This window comes from Eriocheir sinensis, chromosome 19 (assembly GCF_024679095.1).
Source record: "Eriocheir sinensis breed Jianghai 21 chromosome 19, ASM2467909v1, whole genome shotgun sequence".
Classification (NCBI taxonomy): domain Eukaryota; kingdom Metazoa; phylum Arthropoda; class Malacostraca; order Decapoda; family Varunidae; genus Eriocheir; species Eriocheir sinensis.
This window is the reverse complement of record NC_066527.1, coordinates 18901607-18921606: the sequence shown is the minus strand read 5'-3', so window position 1 is coordinate 18921606 and position 20000 is coordinate 18901607. Positions and strand designations below refer to the sequence as shown.

Here is a 20000-nt window from a genome sequence, read left to right as displayed (position 1 = left end):
TCTCATTCTTCTCACCTTATCCTCCTTTCCTCTTCCTCCTCTCTCTCATCCTCCGTTTCCTCTTCCTCTTCTTCCTCTCATCCTCCTTTTTCTCTTCCTCTTCTTCCTCTAACCCTCCTCATCCCCTCCTTCTCCTCTTCCTCTTCTCACTCCTGTCATTCTCCTCATCTCCTCCTCCTCCTCTTCCTCTTCCCACTCCTGTCATTCAATATCGCTCGTTTCTGATTGGCTGGCTGACTGTCAAGGCCGCGTGTGATTGGCCCGCCGGTGTGCACAGCTGGGAGGGAGGCTTTAGCTCCGGCAGATGCGTCTTAGCGAGGAAGTGACGTCAGTAAACAGTGAGGCGAGTGTGTTAATAATATGGATAAACAATAGGACATCTTTGTATTTCTAAAAGCGTTAATAAGAAAAATAAAGATGATAGGTAATACGAGATCTTTGGACGTTCAAGAAGTGTATATGAGAAAATGAATATATATAATGTAATTGTAATAGGAAAAATAAGTAAATAATGAAGAGAATGTGTTTGGTAATTTAAATAAAAGTAATGATCCTTGCATTTGCTGTAGATACACGTGGCTCCGGTGCGAATCTCCGTCACATAATAATATTAACAGATAGACGACAAACTGTAGGTCAGCTTTAGACAAACAGGACGAGTGTAAACAAATAAGAAATAGATAAGCAGTAGATAAACAATAGACACGGAAACAGGGAAAGTCGGGCACCAGAAAATCTCTTGGCTCATGACGAGGTTGCCCGCTCGGGTGATTCTATTCTGATCAAAGCACTTCCTCTCCTCTCTTCCTCTTCCTCCTCTTCCTCTTCTCCCTTCTCTTCCTCTTATCCTTATCTCATTCTCCTCTTCCTCTTACTCCTCCTTCTTTTCCACTTCTTCCTCTCATCTTCTCCTCTTCTTCCTCTTCCTCCTCTCATCTTCTCCTCCTCTTCCTCTTCCTCTTTTTAGACAATCAAGACGCGTGATAAACTAAACAAAATTGATAGTAAGTAAATGATGTTGTATGTATGTATGTATGTATGTATGTATGTATGTATGTATGTTCGTGTGTTCACCTCGCAGTAAAGTTCCTCCCAGACAAATTCTCACGGTAACTTCCGGTCCTCCACACACCTGTACACACACACACACACACACACACACACACACACACAAACGAGTTACTGCCAACAACAACAACAACAGCAATTTAAACGAGAAAAAAAATACGAGACAAACAAACACACACACACACACACACACACACACACACACACACACACACACACACACACACACACACACACACACATACACACATAACTAACCCTACCTGCCCTTCCCTACCCCCCCCTCCCTCCTTTCCCTTATACCCATACCCGCACACACCTGTCCTGGCCGCCCCCTACACACCTGCACACGTTAATTACATACCTGCGCCTCACCTTCGCCGGAGCAGGCCAGGTAAGCCGATCATGAGTGGCTGTCACGTTCCTTAAAACACCTTCCGTTCACCGTTCACGCCCTCACCTCACTTAGCGACTGTTTCCACGCATCTCGTTCACTATCCTCACGTTCTTTCCGTTCTCGCCGCCTTGCCCCGGTCCAGAACGTTCATTTTACCCGTTCACACCATCCCGGAACGAGGCGGCGGCACCCCTCACTCCACGAAGGTCGGATCGCCACTGACTGCCGATTTGAAAGGTAGGAACTCACCCCCCGATCCCCTCCCCCTCCCGGGCCATAACCATCCCGCCCTCCCTCCCTCCTTCCCCCTGCTCCTCCTGCTCCTCCTCCTCCTTTTTCTCTTCTTCCCTCCTCCTTCTCCTCCTCCTCCTCCGTCTACCACCTCCTCAGGACTTCCGTTCAAGGCGTTTCATAGACCATCGAGTTCTTTCCTAAATTCTTCGTGTCCGACTTCAATGGCGTTCAAGTCCTCCCTTCAATGTCCTTTAGGTAACGTTATTGTGGTGTTATTTTCGCTGCGAGGTCGAGTTTTTGTTTTCTTTTTCTCTCTTTTCTTTGTTTTCCGTTCGTAGGAGAGTCAGGCAGGGCAGAGAGCGGTTCACTGACTTTCTTTCTTTCTCTCTTTCATCTCCTCGTTGTCTGTCTGTCTATCGGTCGGTCGGTCGGTCTGGCATTGTATCGTTCTGTCAGAGTGAAATTTTTAGTGTTCCTCCGTTTCTCTCTCTCTCTCTCTCTCTCTCTCTCTCTCTCTCTCTCTCTCTCGTGTTATATTATTTTTTATGGCAGATTACACGTCCCTAGAAACTCCTGCTACTTCTGTGCGTGTGTGTGTGTGTGTGTGTGTGTGTGTGTGTAAAGTGACCGAGGCGAGATATAAGTGGGTGTTTTCGTTTTTTTTCCACGCAGTGTGTCATCAGTAAACCTCAACGTTACAAAAGAAAAGAACGGGAATAAAAATAACAGTGTACTCGATCCTTTACCAGACGGATTTCAATGCTACAAGAGATACAAAGACAAACTAGAGCTCCTAAGTTAGTGATATAGATGAATGGTGAACCTCAACATAAATTTAAAAAAAAACAGAATGAGAAACTGTCTAGAAGAGAAAGAAACAACATAATAACAGAATATGGAAAAGGAACCGCATATTTACCTTCCTTTCGATCATTTCCCATTAGAATTTCAATGCCAGAAGAAGAACAAAGCCGAAACGAACCTCCTAAATCAGCGATACATATCATTAGTAAATCTCAGTGCAATAAGGGAAGGAAACAGCATTAAAAACCCTTCATCTCGATCCTTTCCCATAAGAATTTTAATGTCAGAAGAAGAACAAAGCCGAAACGAACCTCCCAAATCAGCGATACAGATCATTAGTAAATTTCAATGCAATAAGAGGAAGAAACAGCCTTTAAAAACTTCCTTTCGATCCTATACTAGACAGATTTCAATGCCACAAGAAGAAGGGAGCCACAACACTGCATCCCGGCCAGCGATTCCAATCCTTCTCTGCGTATCAACAAACCTCAAAGCAAACAGATCAGGGAAGGAAAATACATGAAGAAAAAGCCACCTAGATTCTATACCAGACAGATTTCACTGCCATAAGAAGAATCAAGCTACAACAAACCTCCCAAGTTAGCGATTCCAATCCTTCTCTGCATATCGACAAACCTCAAAGCAAAAATATCAGAGAAGGAAAATACATGAAGAAAAAGCCACCTCGATCCTATACCAGACAGATTTCAATGCCACAAGGAGAATCAAGCTATAACAAACCTCCATAGTCAGCGATTCCAATCCTTCTTTGCATATCGACAAACCTCAACGCTAGGAGATCAGTGAAAGAATCAGCATAAGAAAAAGTCACCTAAATCTTTTTCCAGATAGGTTTCAGTGCCATAAGGAGAATCAAGTTATAACAAACCTTCTAAGTTAGCGATTCCAATCCTTCTCTGCATATCGACAAACCTCAACGCTAAAAGAAGATCAGTGAAAGAAAGTACATGAAGAAAAGCCACCTCGATCCTTTCCCAAAAGAATTTCAATGCCTCAACAAGAACGGAGCCACACAACACTGCACCCAAGCCAGCGATACCGATCATTCGTGGCTGAGTTATGGGCCATTATCGTTATTCCTGCCGCAGCGAAGAGAGAAAACGGTGCTGGCATACGTAAAAAAGCGGTGAGCAGGAGAGAACGTGACGTGCCTGTGTGTGTGTGTGTGTTTGTGTGTGTGTGTAGGTCTTGGGTCGGCATTGTCAGACACTTCCGCTTCTCACATCAACCACTTCCAAAGGGCGAAAAATAGATATCCGTGTTCTACTGACTGTTTTGCTTAGGTTCACGGCACAGAAGAAGGGTTAAACTACCACCAGGGTCATAAAACTACCCCTGGAAATGCCGGCAACTCCTACGAATGCCTTGTCAAATATGTCTAAGAATATGACCCTTGGTACCCGCTGCCGGCATCCCCCTCAGGTGCTAGCGAGCGTGCCTTGGGGCTGCCAGGCACACGACCAATGTCAACAAGCGATTGGGTTATTTACACTTTCCTTCTGAGGCGTTAAGACCTGCACCTCCTCTGGCCCCCGCGTGGGTGTGTGAGTCAGGGTGTTCTCAGGCGCTTAACCTCTCACAATATCTATATCCAAAGGTCGCAGAGAGGAGATGAGTCTGGTTTTCAGGAGTGTTTCTTTACGTTCATGGTACACAAGGCTTGTCACAACACTACCCACCATGAATACACTAACACATTCTCAGATGCTTAACCTCTCACAGTATCTATATCCAAACGTCGCAGAGGAGATGAGACTGGTTTTCATGAGTGTTTATGTTCATAGTGCCTTGTCAAACTATCACGAGGCTCATAACACTACCCACCATGGAAATACTAACACAACAACCTCTACGAAAGTCTTGACAAACTATCACGAGGCTCATAACACTACCCACCATGGAAATACTAATACAACAACCTCTACGAAAGTCTTGTCAATCTATCACTAGGCTCATAACACTACCCACCATGGAAATACTAACACAACAACCTCTACGAAAGTCTTGTTAATCTATCACTAGGCTCATAACACTACCCACCATGGAAATACTAACACACCAACCTCTACGAAAGCCTTGACAATCTATCACTAGGCTCATAACACTACCCACCATGGATATACTAACACAACAACCTCTACGAAAGTCTTGTCAATCTATCACTAGGCTCATAACACTACCCACCATGGAAATACTAACACAACAACCTCTACGAAAGTCTGGTTAATCTATCACTAGGCTCATAACACTACCCACCATGGAAATACTAACACAACAACCTCTACGAAAGCCTTGTCAATCTATCACTAGGCTCATAACACTACCCACCATGGAGATACTAACACACCAACCTCTACGAAAGTCTTGACAATCTATCACTAGGCTCATAACACTACCCACCATGGAAATACTAACACAACAACCTCTACGAAAGTCTTGACAATCTATCACTAGGCTCATAACACTACCCACCATGGAAATACTAACACACCAACCTCTACGAAAGTCTTGACAAACTATCACTAGGCTCATAACACTACCCACCATGGATATACTAACACAACAACCTCCACGAAAGTCTTGACAATCTATCACTAGGCTCGTAACACTACCCACCATGGAAATACTAACACAACAACCTCCACGAAAGTCTGGTTAATCTATCACTAGGCTCATAACACTACCCACCATGGAAATACTAACACAACAACCTCTACGAAAGTCTTGACAATCTATCACTAGGCTCATAACACTACCCACCATGGAGATACTAACACAACAACCTCTACGAAAGTCTTGACAAACTATCACTAGGCTCATAACACTACCCACCATGGAAATACTAACACACCAACCTCTACGAAAGTCTTGACAAACTATCACTAGGCTCATAACACTACCCACCATGGAAATACTAACACACCAACCTCTACGAAAGTCTTGACAATCTATCACTAGGCTCATAACACTACCCACCATGGAAATACTAACACACCAACCTCTACGAAAGTCTTGACAAACTATCACTAGGCTCATAACACTACCCACCATGGAAATACTAACACACCAACCTCTACGAAAGTCTTGACAAACTATCACTAGGCTCATAACACTACCCACCATGGAAATACTAACACAACAACCTCTACGAAAGTCTTGACAAACTATCACTAGGCTCATAACACTACCCACCATGGAAATACTAACACAACAACCTCTACGAAAGTCTTGACAAACTATCACTAGGCTCATAACACTACCCACCATGGAAATACTAACACAACAACCTCTACGAAAGTCTTGACAAACTATCACTAGGCTCATAACACTACCCACCATGGAAATACTAACACACCAACCTCTACGAAAGTCTTGACAAACTATCACTAGGCTCATAACACTACCCACCATGGAAATACTAACACAACAACCTCCACGAAAGTCTTGACAAACTATCACTAGGCTCATAACACTACCCACCATGGAGATACTAACACAACAACCTCTACGAAAGTCTTGACAATCTATCACTAGGCTCATAACACTACCCGCCATGGAAATACTAACACAACAACCTCTACGAAAGTCTTGACAATCTATCACTAGGCTCATAACACTACCCACCATGGATATACTAACACACCAACCTCTACGAAAGTCTTGACAAACTATCACTAGGCTCATAACACTACCCACCATGGAAATACTAACACAACAACCTCTACGAAAGTCTTGACAAACTATCACTAGGCTCGTAACACTACCCACCATGGACATATAAACACAATAACCTCTATGAAAGCCTTACGAAATGAATACGTGTGTGTGTACGTGTATGAGAGTGGAAGCCCCGAATTGTTTGATGATATGAACCTGTACAGACAGAGAGGTAGATAGCAATATAGATAGATAGATAGATAGATAGATAGATAGATAGATAGAATATGAGTCTGGGATGGACTTAGGGATGCTGCCAAGACTTTGAGTAATGATCTACCTGTGTGAAGGGGACCAGGTGTGCTCTTGGCAAGGAATGGCGCTGATTAGCATTGGTGATGAGACAGGTAGACAGGTAAGGCGTAGAGTGACCAGGTGACTCGTGGACAGGTGTGGGATGCGAGGTTAATTAGATAAGAACATAAGAACATAAGAACGCAGGAGTCTGCAAGAGGCCGGTAGGCCTGTACGAGGCAGCTCCTTTGACCCTAAGCTCCCGTGTATCTAACCCCACCTAATATATCGCTGTCCATGAATTTATCTAGTCTATTTTTGAATGTGACAATTGTATTGGCACTCACCACATGACTGCTAAGCCTATTCCACTCATCCACCACCCTATTAGTAAACCAATTTTTGCCTATGTCCCTGTTGAATCTGAATTTATCCAGTTTAAACCCGTTACTTCGTGTCCTACCCGGTTCTCTTACCAACAAAACCTTATGAATGTCTCCTTTATTAAAGCCCTTCATCCATTTATAAACCTCGATCATGTCTCCACGCACCCTTCGCCTTTCTAGAGAATGCAAGTTTAACTGTTTGAGTCTTTCCTCGTATGGCAAGTTTCTCAACCCCTGAATCATCTTAGTCATCCTCCTCTGCACCGATTCTAACATTTTGATATCCATTCTATAGTAGGGTGACCAGAACTGAACCGCATAGTCAAGATGAGGTCTAACTAATGCTAAATATAGTTTGAGGAAGACTGGGGCTTCTGTTGCTTACGCTCCTTGAAATAAATCCCAGTACCCTATTAGCTCGATTTCTAGCTTGAATGCATTGTGCCCTTGGACGGAGATCAGAGCTCACTAAGACCCCTAAATCCTCTCGCACCCAGACCTACTTATGAGAGTGTCATTTAAGCAATAGTTATGTGAGGGTTGTTCCTACCTACACTCAGAATACTGCACTTCCCTACATTGAACTCCATCTGCCATTTATCCGCCCAGTCATATAATCTGTTGAGTTCACCTTGGAGAATACTAGCGTCCTGATCCGACTCAATTACTCTACCGATCTTGGTATCATCTGCAAATTTACTAACATACTACTAATTCCTGTGTCTAAGTCATTGATATAAATAATAAACAAAAGTGGACCTAATACCGAACCTTGTGGGACCCCACTCGTAACACATCCCCAGTCAGATCTTTTACCATTGATTTGCACTCTTTGCTTCCTATTGCTAAGCCACGCCTTGACCCAGTTCAAAACTTTACCCTCTACTCCGTGAGCCTGTAATTTAAGCAACAGTCGTTGGTGAGGAACTTTGTCAAACGCTTTACTAAAATCAAGATAGATTACATCATAATTTTCATCTCTGTCAACCGCCTCAAATACTTTATTGTAGAAGGACAAGAGATTGGTGAGGCATGACCTACCTTTTGTGAACCCATGCTGCGAGTCGTGAATTAAGCTATGTTTCTCTAAATGCTCCCGAATGTTCCTGGCTATTATGGACTCCAGCATCTTCCCTATAACCGATGTTAAGCTAATTGGGCGATAGTTTGAAGCAACTGACCTGTCCCCTTTTTAAAAATCGGCGTCACATTAGCTACTTTCCATAGGCTCGGCACATAGCCAGTATTTACCGACATCTTAAAGATGTCGGTTAGTGGGTCACTGATTATATCACCTAGCTCCTTTAATACCCTCGGAAATATCCCGTCAGGACCTGGCGACTTGTTCTTCTTAAGCTTATCTATCTCATCCTGAACTACTTGCCTGGTAATGTTTATATCCCTCAATTTATCGCCATCCCGCCCTCGTACACCTGAACTCTTTCCGGTATAGTCGTTCGATCCTCCTGTGTGAATACTGAAAGGAAGTAGTCGTTCAACAATGTGCTCATATTTTCGTAATTTTCTACTAGCTCCCCTGTGTTGGTGTTCAGCGGTCCAAGTTTCTCCCGTTTTTGTTCTATACATCTGAAAGAAGCCCTTAGGATTACTTTTCGCCTCATTTGCTACTTTGATCTCATAGTTCTTTTTTGCTATCCTGGTGTTTTTCTTAACTAATCTAGATAGTTCGACGTACCGGCCCCTGAGATGTGTTTCCCCATTCTTTATATTCTGATAAATTCCCTTCTTTAACCCAATCTCGTGTTTTAGTCCACGAGTCATCCACTTAGGATCATTGTTTTCTTTTCTAAGTGTTCGCTGTGGCATATGCTGTTCTTGCCCCTCTACTATTACTCTAACTAAATTATTGTAAGACATTTCTACCTGGTTCTCCTGGCTCTCCAATCCGCAGTTCTGGCCCTCATGAATCCCTAAATTATCCCAGTTTACCCCTTCAAGATGTCTTCGAAGCCCCTCGTAGTTTGCTTTTCTAAAATCTGGCACTAACACTGGGTTTGGATCACGGGTTACCGCCCAGTCTAAGCTAAAACGAACCGTTCTGTGATCACTATTTCCTAACTCTCCGCCCACCTCCAACTCACGTAGCAAGTTCCCATTATTGGTTAGGACTAAGTCTAATATGTTATCTCCTCTGGTAGGCTCAGTAACTACCTGCTTAAGGAAATTATCTTGTATAACTTCAAGAAAGTCCTCGGCTTCCAGGTCACACACTAGATCTTCCCAGTCTATATTCCTATAATTAAAGTCCCCCATTACGCAGTGTGAGAGAGAAAGAGGGAGAGAAAAAGATGAAAAAAGGAAACGAAAGAGAAGGAAAAAGAACAAAAGAACAAAAGGGAAAGAGAAAATGAGACAGAGAAATGAGAAAAAGAGAGAAAGAGAGAAAAAGGAAAGGAAAACGAAAACAGGTAAAGAAAAAAAGAAAAAGTAAAGAAAAATGAAAAAGAGAAAAAGGAAAACGAAAAAGAAACTGAAGAAAGAGAAAAAGAAAAAAAGAAAAAGGAAAAAGATAAAGATAGAGAGAGAAGATATTTAGTAACACAGAGAACAAAAAAAAAAAAAAAATAGACGGGTGTTGAAGTCACAAACACAGATAGTGGTGGTGGTGGTGGTAGTGGTGGTGGTGATAGTGGTGGTGATGATGATGATGGTGGTGGTGGTGGTGGTGGCGGTGATGTTGTTGTTGTTGTTGGTGGTGGTGGTGGTGGTGGTGGTGGTGATGATGAAGATGGTGGTGATGGTGGTGGTGGTGGTGGTGTTAATTTTTTTTTATTGTTTTCTTCTTAATTAGACCCGAAAAGCCCCTCCAGGTAACCGATCCTACCTGTACCACCAACACCTTTTATTGCTCTCTCTCTCTCTCTCTCTCTCTCTCTCTCTCTCTCTTTTTTGAGTCATAATTCTGCACTTGTTTTATGACACACACACACACACACACACACACACACACACACACACACACACACTTGTGGTTCTGCATTTAGGTTATCTTACGTGTGTGTGTGTGTGTGTGTGTGTGTGTGTGTGTGTGTGTGTGTGTTGTGATGTGGTGACGAGAAATATAGAGCACAGTCCTCTCTCTCTCTCTCTCTCTGTACGTATATATGTATGTATGTATGTATGTATGTATGTATGTATGTATGTATGAATGAATGTATGTATGAATGTATGTATGTATGTATGTATGTATGAATGTATGTATGAATGTGTATCAAAACATAATATTACTCACAGCTTCTCAATATGTGTGTGTGTGTGTGTGTGTGTGTGTGTGTGTGTGTGTGTGTGCACCGTTAACGTTTTCCATCTAATGACGAAAGAAAACGGGATGTGGATTCTTGCACGTAAACTATAAAAAAAATTAGTCTGGAAGGGATGTCACGCGTGAGTCATGTAGACAGACAGACAGAGACAGACAGACAGACAGACACAAACACACACTCAATATAGGCAAAAATGTATAAATATCTATCATTCGTTATCTATCTGTCTATCTATATATCTATCTATTAATCTATCTTCTTAGACATATATATTAACCAGTCAATCTGTATTCATTTATCTATTTACATAATTATTTACTTATACAATCATTTATCTATCTATCTGTCTCTATATATCTATCAATGAATATATTTTCTTATCTATCTAAATATTTACTTTGCCTGTTTATCTATCTATCTATCTATCTGAATTTATCTGTTTTGTATTTATTGTATGTTCTGTTTATCTATCTGTTTTCATCTACCCATCTTCCAAAGCTAACTGTCTATTCATATGTCTATTAGTACCTCAATCTATCTATCTATCTATCTTCTAAGTTAACTATCTATTCACAAGTCTCTCCTAAGCTAACTGTCTATTCAAGTCTATCTACATATTCCAACCTGTCTACTCTATTCAAATGTCTATCGGCCCTTTTATCAATCTATCTATCAATCTATCTACCGTCTACTTAAAGTCTATCTACATATTTCGATCACTATTCCAATGTCTATCGGCACTTCTATCAATATATCAATCAATTTATCTATCGTCTACTTAGTCTATCTACATAATTCGATCTCTATTCCAGTGTCTATCGGCCCATTTATCTATCTATCCATCTACGTTCTATCGCCACGTTCTAATTTGCCGTTCTATTCCTCGCTATTGTGTCGCCCTGAATGGCCTGGTGTTGCATTGTGGCGGGAGGGATTTCGCACTCGTCATAATGGTGCTTTGGAAAATATTGTCGCAAGGGGTTGGTTGGAGGGCTCTGGCAACCCCTTTCACCCTTTGTCCCTTTTGCCACCTGACCCTTTCACTGGTAATAAAGGGGAAGGAAGGGGGGAGGGAGGGACAGGTAATGAGGGAGGTGGGGGAGGTAAAGCATTTTCTACCTGTGTTAAATTTTGGGATTTTTTTTTTTAATATATTTTTCGTATTTTTTATTTTATTTTTTATTTCGTTTGTCTAATTAGTAAGTGTGTGTGGGGGGGACGGGGGGTTGGGGTGGGGGAGGGGGAGGTGGAGGGGTGTGTGTGTCAGTGTGTGTGTGTGTGTGTGTGTGTGTGTGTGTGTGTGTGTGTGTGTGTGTGTGTGTGTGTGTGTGTGTGTGGAATGTGTTTTAAATGTCACCTTGGTTCCCTCCCCCCCTTTCCTCTTCCCTTCCCCCCCTTCCCATTAGCAGGTGACAATGGTTCAGGTAATTCCCCTCCCCCCTTCTCCTCCTCCTCCTCCTCCTCCTCTCCCTCACCGCAGTCTCCCTCTTCTACCATTGGAATATTTGGAGGGGGAAGAGGAGGAGGAAGAGAGGAGGAGAGGAAGATAAAAAGTGAGGTAAGAGAATGGAGGAAGAGGAGAAGAGAAATAAATGATGAGAGAAGAGAATATGGGAAGAGGAGATGAGAAAGAGAAATGGTGAGAGAAAATGGGAGGATAATGGAAGAGGGGAAGGACATGGAAAGGGAAAGTGATGGAGGAGGATAGGAAATGGAGAGAAAAATATTGGTCCTTTTTTTTTTTGGTCTTTTTCGCGTTTAAAAAATATTTTCATTGGTTTTTGTAATACTTTTTTTGGCATCTCTCTCTCTCTCTCTCTCTCTCTCTCTCTCTCTCTCTCCAGTGTAATACCTTCTCGTCATCCTCCGTGTCGCCTGTGTAGCCCGTGTCTCCCCGGGGGGTGCGGGGGGGGCGGGGGGGTCCTGCAGGGTTGGCCAGGGTGGACTCCGAGGCCCATCTGACCCACACGCCCTCCTGCCCTCGCGCCCTCGCCGTCCCGTCCGCCCCAAGCAAGTCCTCGTCGCTGGAGAGGACATGGGCGTCGGAGCGGGGGAGGGGTGGGCGTGTGTGTAGGCGTGGGCGTGGGCGTGGCTCGGGAAAGGACGCGAAAGTCGGGGGCAGCCTGTCGCAGCTAACGGACCGGCGGAGGTCGTGTTCGGGTCTGGTCGGCGACGTGAGCGGTCGTGGATGCGAGGAAAGGAACGACTCGCTCTTGTAGGACTCGCAGATGGACGGCGAGTCGCTGAACGTGGAAGAGTCGAGGGAAGTCTTCATCTTCCAGCTGCGGACGTCCTCCACGCCGTCAGTGTCGTACTTCGCGGCGTCCTTGGGTGACTGGAGCCCCGAGCGAGGGAACGGGGAGGCGACACGCGGCGAGGAGGTCCTGCTACTTCGACCCTGGCTCTCCAGAAGCTTCTCGAAGAACACGTTGACGAGGGGTCGCTCAGAGGCGGAGGACGTGGCCGAGGAGGGGCGGGAGGGCGGCGCCGACGAGGGTTTGGTCTGCCGCGGCGTGGGTAGCGGCCGGGGCTCAACGGTGCTGATTCTCGGCAGGGGCACGGGCGACGGGGCGCCTCTGAGGGTGGTGCGGGGCGTTGGGTCGGGTCTCGGCGTCTCCAAGTGGGTCTTCGTCACCTCCTTGCTTGTTTTTGATACCGTGATCGTGGCCGATGGCTCCTTTCCCGCGTCCTGGGCACCCTCCGCAGCCTCCGCCACCGCCGCCTTCATCTCGGACGCCCGCTTGATCAAGTTCTCCACGAAGTTGTCCTCCAAGACCACGCCCTTTGGCTTCCCCTTCACCGACCTCTGCGAGGACTCGATGCTGAGGCTGCTGATGCTTTTGCTCCTCTCTCTCCCTTCCTCCGCCGCGCCCTCGCCGTCCTCGCCCTCGATGCCTTTAAACTCGAGGCTCTTCCACTTGCTGAGGCGCATCGGGATGGCCGGCCTCGTGTCCTCTCCCTTGAAGACAGACTCAGAAGCCAAGCTGTCCTCGAGGGATCGGCTGAGGGTCTTGTAGTTGTGCCTCGCAGCGAGACCACTGAACCGGCCATCGGTCCTGCGCGGCGCGGCCTTCACGTTTTTCTCGTAGGAGCAGTGGGCGCGCCGGGTCACCGTGGGCACCGGGGAGTCCTGCCTCACAACCTCCGTCGTCGCCTTAACTTCCTTCTCCACCTTTGCATCGCCTCCGCCGAAGCTCTGCGACGCCCTTCCTTCGCCCTCGTCCTCCTCGTCAGGTGAAGGGCCTCGGGTGGCGGCCTGGCGGGTGAGCACAGCCTGGACCCTCACCCTCGGCCTGGGGGACTCCCTCAGCGTGTGTCTCTTCGTCGTGGTCGTCGTGGTGGTCGTGAGTGTCGTGGTGCTTGTCGCTGTGGCGACTGTTTTCTTCTCTGGACTTCGTGGTCGTAATTCAAGCCTCTCGTCGTCCCTCCCGCCGGCCGTGTCCTCCAAAGACAAGGGGGACGTGCAGGAGTCGTGCGCGCCCCTCGCCAGCAGCATCTCGTCAGTGCCAAACGACCACGAGGAGTGGCCGCTGCAGGTGCCGCACACGTCGTACTCGCTGGCGGGGGTCGGCGCCAGCTCGCGGAAGGCGGAGAGAGGAAGACAAGGCGTGCGGGGGTTGTGTGTCTCCTCCACGTCCTCCTTACTCCTGCCACCCTCCTGCTGTTCCTTCCTCCGTGTCATCACCGCTTTGTTCTCCTCCTCGTCCTCCGACATTTCGCTGTTGGAGTGGATGGGAGGCGGCGGCGGCGGCGTGTCGGGGGGCGGGGGAGGCGGCGGGGTGATGGACGGGGGGCGGCGCGGCGTGGGCGGCGTAAGCTGCGCCACCAGCACGCCGCCCAGGGACAGCGAGTCCTCGTCCTCGTCGGGGGACGCGGGGTATTCCAGGGAGTCGTTGTCGCTGTGGCCCTCCAGCGGGAACTTGGTGTAGGTGTAGAGGGCCTCTTGGGGCGGCGGCTCGGGGTCGGAGTCCCCCTCGGCTTGGTGGTCGTGGCGGTGGCTGGGGTCGGAGCATATGATCTCCAGGTCGCTGTCCACGAGGGAGTAGCGGCGGTAGTTGTTGGGGGAGTGGGCGAGGCTGCTGCCGCCCGCCAGCTTCTCCTCGCCGCCCACGGGCCGCCGATACCCCGAGAGAATCTGGAACAGCCTCGGGGGCTTGGGCGGCGGCGGGGACGGCGGCGTGAGGGGCGGGTCGTCGGCGGCCAGGTAGCGGCCGTAGGAGTTGAACTTGTCGCACACCAGCCGGGGCGGCGGCGGCCTCTCCGGCGGCGTCTTCTTTTTGCCGGGGCTGACGTCCTGCGCCTCACGGTCATCGGAGCTGACGCTGGACAGCCGCTTGGCGAGCCTCTCCTTGAAGCTCGGCTGCGGGTCCTCCGCGGAGCTGGAGCTCGTGGTCTTCCTGACGAGGCGGTGCAGGGATGACAGGAAGCCCGAGTCCTCGGTGGAGCTGCCGCTGAGCGTGGCCTGCACCGGCGGGTGGACGGGAGAGCCCGTCAGGCTGCCGCTGGTCTCCGTCTGCGTCGTTTTCTGCCTCGACCTTACGACGGGCCCAGACGAGTCCACGGTCGTCCTCTCCTCCCTCGTGATCACCACGGCGGGGACGCTCAGACCGCCTGCCGGACCCTCCGACCTCTTGGAGGTGACGAAGGCCATGGAGGCGGGCGTGGAGGCTGTCCTCGGGCGGACGGGTTCCTGTCCTCGCCCCGTCCAGGCGTGGCACTTGCTGAAGTGTGTCTCCGTGACCACCGTCCTGCCGCTTTCCCTCGGCGTGCTCTCCACAGACGCGAACCTCACCACCGTCTGCCTGTTGTCTTTGTCCCGGGGCGGCGGCGGCGGCGGCGACGACGGTGGGGACACGCTCCCGCGGCGGCCTTGACCAGCGAGGGCGTCGCCGCGGCGCTCGCCGTGGACGCCTCGCGAGGCCACGTACACGTTCTCGTAGTCCCTCGTCTTGACAGTCCTCTCGGCCCTCTTGGCGGAGGGCAGCAGCGGCGCCTCTCGCAGTGGCTCCCGCCTCAGCGCCGCGAGCCTTGCCGCGCTTACCTCCTCCAGATCCTCGCCGGGCGGCACGGAGCTCCGGGGCGTTGCCTTCGGTTGTTTTTCCGTCACCGCCACCAGCCCGCCGCCCGCTGCCGCCTCCTGGCGTGTCGTCCTCGTCGTCGTGGTGCGGGTCGTTGTGACGTAACTGCTTGACGAGGGCGTCGACTTGGTGGCTCTGGCCTCGTGGTGCGTGTCGGGGGCCGACACTGGCGGCGGGAAGGAGGCGGCGGGGGCGAGGCGGGGCCTGGCGGGGTGCCGCCCCGTGGGGCTCAGCCGCTCGTATTTGAACACGATTCTCTTGACGGAAGAGTCGCCGGCCGGGGGAGGCGAGGGCGTGGTGCCCTTCCCGCTCCCCTCCCTGCTCCCCGCAGCCTCGGTGGGCTCCTCGCCCCTAGACGGGCTCCTGACAGGCGTGGTGGGTGGGGTGGGCGCGGCGGGCGTGGCGGGCGGGCGCGGGCCCCCCGGCTGGGCCTCGCCGTCGTAGTAGCGGTGAAACTCGCGGTAGTACTCGGCGTCGTCGTCAAAGTCGCCCGGCTCGACAGCGTCTCGGCTGAGCGTCGCGAGGCGCGCGTCGGCGGCGAACTCTTGCTGTGTCGGGAAGTTGTTCTCCTTGAGGATGTCGTCGTAGCTCCGCGAGACGCCCGTTACGCTGGCCCGCTCCAGGGCGCTGAGGTCCATGGTGCTGCGGGAGTGCTTCCCCAGCATGTTCTTCAGGGCGCGCACGGGGCCCGACGGCTTGGCGGCCTTGGGCGGGGGACGCAGCCGCAGGTCGTCGGGGCCCAGGCCGGCCGCCTCCGGCTGGTGCTTCTTCTTCTTGAAGTGCTTGCTGGGCCGGTGCCGGGAGGAGGCGGCGGCGGCCGAGGCGGACGACTCGATGCTGGTGTAGCTGGCCAGCGAGATGGTGTCGCCCTCGCCAGCCCCCTTCCTCGGGGACAGGAACTCGCTGCTGTCCCGCACGAAGCCGGTCATGACGGGCTCGGCTGCGGCCTGGCTGCGGCGGAGCTGCAGGTTCACCTTCAGCCTGCCCAGGTGCTCGGACAGATGGCTGCCGCCCGACCTGACGGATCCCTCCTTGTCCTTGTCCCTGTCAAAGTCGCCTTTCTTCTTCTTGACGAAGGTCACCGACGAGACCGAGCCCGCGTCCGGCGTGGCGTGGCCAGACTTGCTCCTCTTGAGGAAGTGCAGAGGCGGCGCAGCGCCCGCCCCGGGCTTGTCCCCGCCGCCCCCGCCCACGCCTGGGGGCTGAGCCGTCGGCTTCTTGTTGAAGTTCTTCGTCAGGGACTTCATGAGCGTCTTGTTGACGAGTCCTTTCGGCCGCGGCGACTCGCGCGGGTCCTCCGGCGAGTACCTCAGGATCTCTAGCGGCTCCTCGAAGCTCACGGACTTCCGCCTCTCGGGTGACGGCGACCAGTGGTGCGGGCGGGCGGGCGCCGCCGCGGGTCCCGCCTGCAGGGCCGACAGGCTCCTCCAAGAGGTGAGGGGCCGCTGGTGTGCGTCGCGCCTCCGCCTGAGGGCGTCACTGTGCTGCCCCTGCTGGGAGGTGCCCCGGGAGGCCTTGGGGTGGCCGGGGGGCGCCTGCCCCTCATGGCCCTTGGGGTCAGGGAAGGAGGCGGCGCCTGTCCCCGCGGCGGCGTCCCGGGGCGGCGCCGCCACCACCGTGTACTGCCAGGCGCTGTCCGTGTGGCCGAAGCTGCCCTTCTTGGACTTGGTCTTCCCCTTCGCCTTGGCCTTCACCTTGGCCTTGGCCGTCTTGCCGCCCGACAGCCGCGCCTTGCTGGGCGGCGTGCCCGGCGGCTCCTCGGGCTGCCGCGCCGCCTCTGCGATGCTGTCAAATTCCTGGAAGGGCGACCGTCCCGCAAGGCCGCCGCGGGGCCTGACGGGCCGCGGGTGGTGCAGCATGACTCACGCTCACGACTCACGACTCACTGGGCCACTCCGAGTCAGCCGCTCGCCCTCCACACGCCGCATCGGACTCTTTATCCCCACGTTGTCGTTCCGTCGTGCCCTTCGTCGCCGCCACTGCGCCACAAACGGCTCCCTTCTGTTTGCAGGTCACTCGTCACCTTCCTATCACCTTTTATTTGAAGTTCAACAGCATCCAGTCTTTTTATCAGTCGCGTGAGCATCAGATTATTTTAGGTTGAAGATTGTCAAACTCTTTCTTGGGTTTAGGAACATCAAATCCTTCTATTGAGGTTTATGGGTACGGAATCGTCTTCTTTGGTCCAGTCGCTCTAATTGGTTCTCTTTCCTCGCTGTTTACATTCCTTGAGTCACAAACACATAAAATGATTATCCGTTTTCCATTTACTTGGCGAACATTTAACGACTCTGATTACAGCACCACCGCGGAGCTCGTCACCACAGCTCTGTCACGCTCACCACCACTCACACCTTCCCGCACCACCACCAGCTTCCTGACTGTGCCATTTACTCACACACCACCACCACCACCACCACCACCACCATAACTACGTCCATTGAATCAGCACCACTAACAATGCGAACGTATAATCGCTTTCCTTGTCACCATCATCACCATCACCACCACTCGCGTCATCACCATCACCTAGATACCAGCGCTCAGAATATCATTGGTGGAATATTATCGATGACACTTTATATAATTTTCAGAGCAAAAGAGAAATAAAATATAAGAAAAAGAACCTCGAAATAACTATAAACGAACATCTCCAAACATATATAGATAAAAACACGTCTTTTTCAATTGAACTTCACAAGGTTTTCACAGCAGAAGAAAACAGAAAATCCACAAAATTCTAAGAACCTCAAAAACGTTAAAAAAAAATCATATATAAACAATAACTTAAAAATATACAAAAAAAAATCTAAAATATTAAGCAAATCACGTCTTTTCAGAACTCCATTTTTTCTTCCACAAAATTATGAAAACCTCAAAAAGCGTAAAAGAAAAACTCATAAAAAAACGCATAAATCAAAATAACTTCAAAATATAAAAAAAAAATCTAGAATATTAAACAAATCACTTCTTTTCCGAACTCCATCTTTTCTTAGTGCTGATGCTGATAGTGCTGATCCTTATGATAGTGCTTTTTCTAACGCTGAGTTAACACACTCGCATAGCATACATCAGCACAGCGCGGACCAGCCAGCACTCAGCACCTCAACAGCACTAAACAGCACTTTAATAGCACAGCACAACACAGGAACCGCACATTACACGGAGCTTACAGAGACTAAGAGAGAAGAGAGAGAGAGAGAGAGAGGGAGAGGGAGAGAGGGAGAGAGAGAGGGAGACCTGATCAGCTGGCACAAATGTCTACACAGGTGTTCACATATACCTGTGTGACTCATCTCTCTCTCTCTCTCTCTCTCTCTCTCTCTCTCTCTCTCTCTCTCTCAGAATAATGTAAAAAAGTAATAATTTGCAGGTGACAATATACGTAAGGTAATATTTTTTTTCTTTTCTTTTTACAGGTAGATTGATTAGGAAAGGTGAGGTAGAGGTAGAAGACAAGTAAGAAGGTAGTAAGATAGATTATATACAGAAGCAAAGATGAGGTAGGAAAGGGAGACAAGTAAGGTAAGATAAGGTAAGATAAGATAGAGGAGGATACAGGTAAAAAAATAGTAAGGAAAATCAATTAGGACAGGTAAGGTAAGGTAAGGTAAGTGAGGCAGGTAACAGGAAGAAAGGTAGATCAAATTAGGATAGGTAAGGAAAGGCAACGAAGGATAGGTAAGGTAAGGCAAAGAAGGAGAGAGGTAAGGTAAGATAAGGTAAGGTAAGGTACGGTAGAAGACACATGTATAGGTAGTAAGGTATATTAATTAGGACAGGTAAGGTGCAGGTAAGGTAAGTGAGACAGGTAACAGGAAGAAAGGTAGATCAAACCAGAATAGGTAAGGAAAGGCAAGAGAGGTAAGGTAAGGTAAGGTACGGTACAAAACACATGTATAGGTAGTAAGGTATATTAATTAGGACAGGTAAGGTACAGGTAAGTGAGACAGGTAACAGGAAGAAAGGTAGATCAAATTAGAATAGGTAAGGAAAGGCAATAGAGGTAAGGTAAGGTAAGGTAAGAATATACAGGTAGATGTAGCAAGGTATATTAATTAGGACAGGTAAGGTACAGGTATAGGGGCGGACAGGTAGCAGGTCTAGTTATCCTCTCCCAGCTGTGTGACGCTATGAACACCTTTGACCCACATACAGGCAATGGGGTCACCTCTGTGTGTGTGTGTGTGTGTGTGTGTGTGTGTGTGTGTGTGTGTGTGTGTGTGTGTGTGTGTGTGTGTGTGTGTGTGTGTGTGTGTGTGTGTGTGTGTGTGTGTGTGTGTGTGTGTGTGTGTGTGTGTGTTTGTGTGTTGATTTTAATTTCTTTATATTACTTTTTTTTCATATTTCTCTCAGTATGTTTTTTTTTTCGTGAACCTCCTCCTCTTCCTTTTCTTCTTCTTCTTTCTCCTCTTCCTCTTCCTCCTCCTCCTCCTCTTTTTTTCTTTCTCTCTCTCTCTCTCTCTCTCTCTCTCTCTCTCTCTCTCTCTCTCTCAGCCCGCATAACTGAAACACACACACACATTGCTATTACTACTACCTCTACATAATTATGACATCCAGACTACTTCTCTCTCTCTCTCTCTCTCTCTCTCTCTCAATGGAACAATTAGCTATTCTAAACCTTTAAATGACCCCCACGTATGAAAAACACACACACACACACACATTCCATTACGCAAGTCGCTCTATTATGTATGCATTTTAAAGGTACAATTTGGCGTATTGCGAAGATTTTTTTTACTTAAGCTAACTAACAATGCGTGTAGTAGTAGTA

The 20000-nt window shown here is 49.0% G+C and overlaps 1 protein-coding gene across 26 annotated transcripts in view; it reads right to left on the bottom strand.

Annotated features, from left to right (window-relative positions):
* The window catches only part of LOC127000835 (uncharacterized), a 163836-nt gene extending 146232 nt beyond the window's left edge, over positions 1 to 17604 (bottom strand). For 9 of the 26 annotated variants that reach the window (XM_050864909.1, XM_050864914.1, XM_050864906.1 and 6 more), the window contains exon 1: positions 11998 to 17603. In XM_050864909.1, coding sequence (XP_050720866.1) covers positions 11998 to 17082 — 5085 coding nt within the window. In that variant the 5' untranslated portion in view covers positions 17083 to 17603. Of the gene's footprint in view, positions 1 to 11997 lie in introns of all 26 variants that reach the window. The other 17 variants (XM_050864899.1, XM_050864913.1, XM_050864901.1 and 14 more) reach the window with 5 other exon arrangements.
* Positions 17605 to 20000: the final 2396 nt, after the last annotated feature.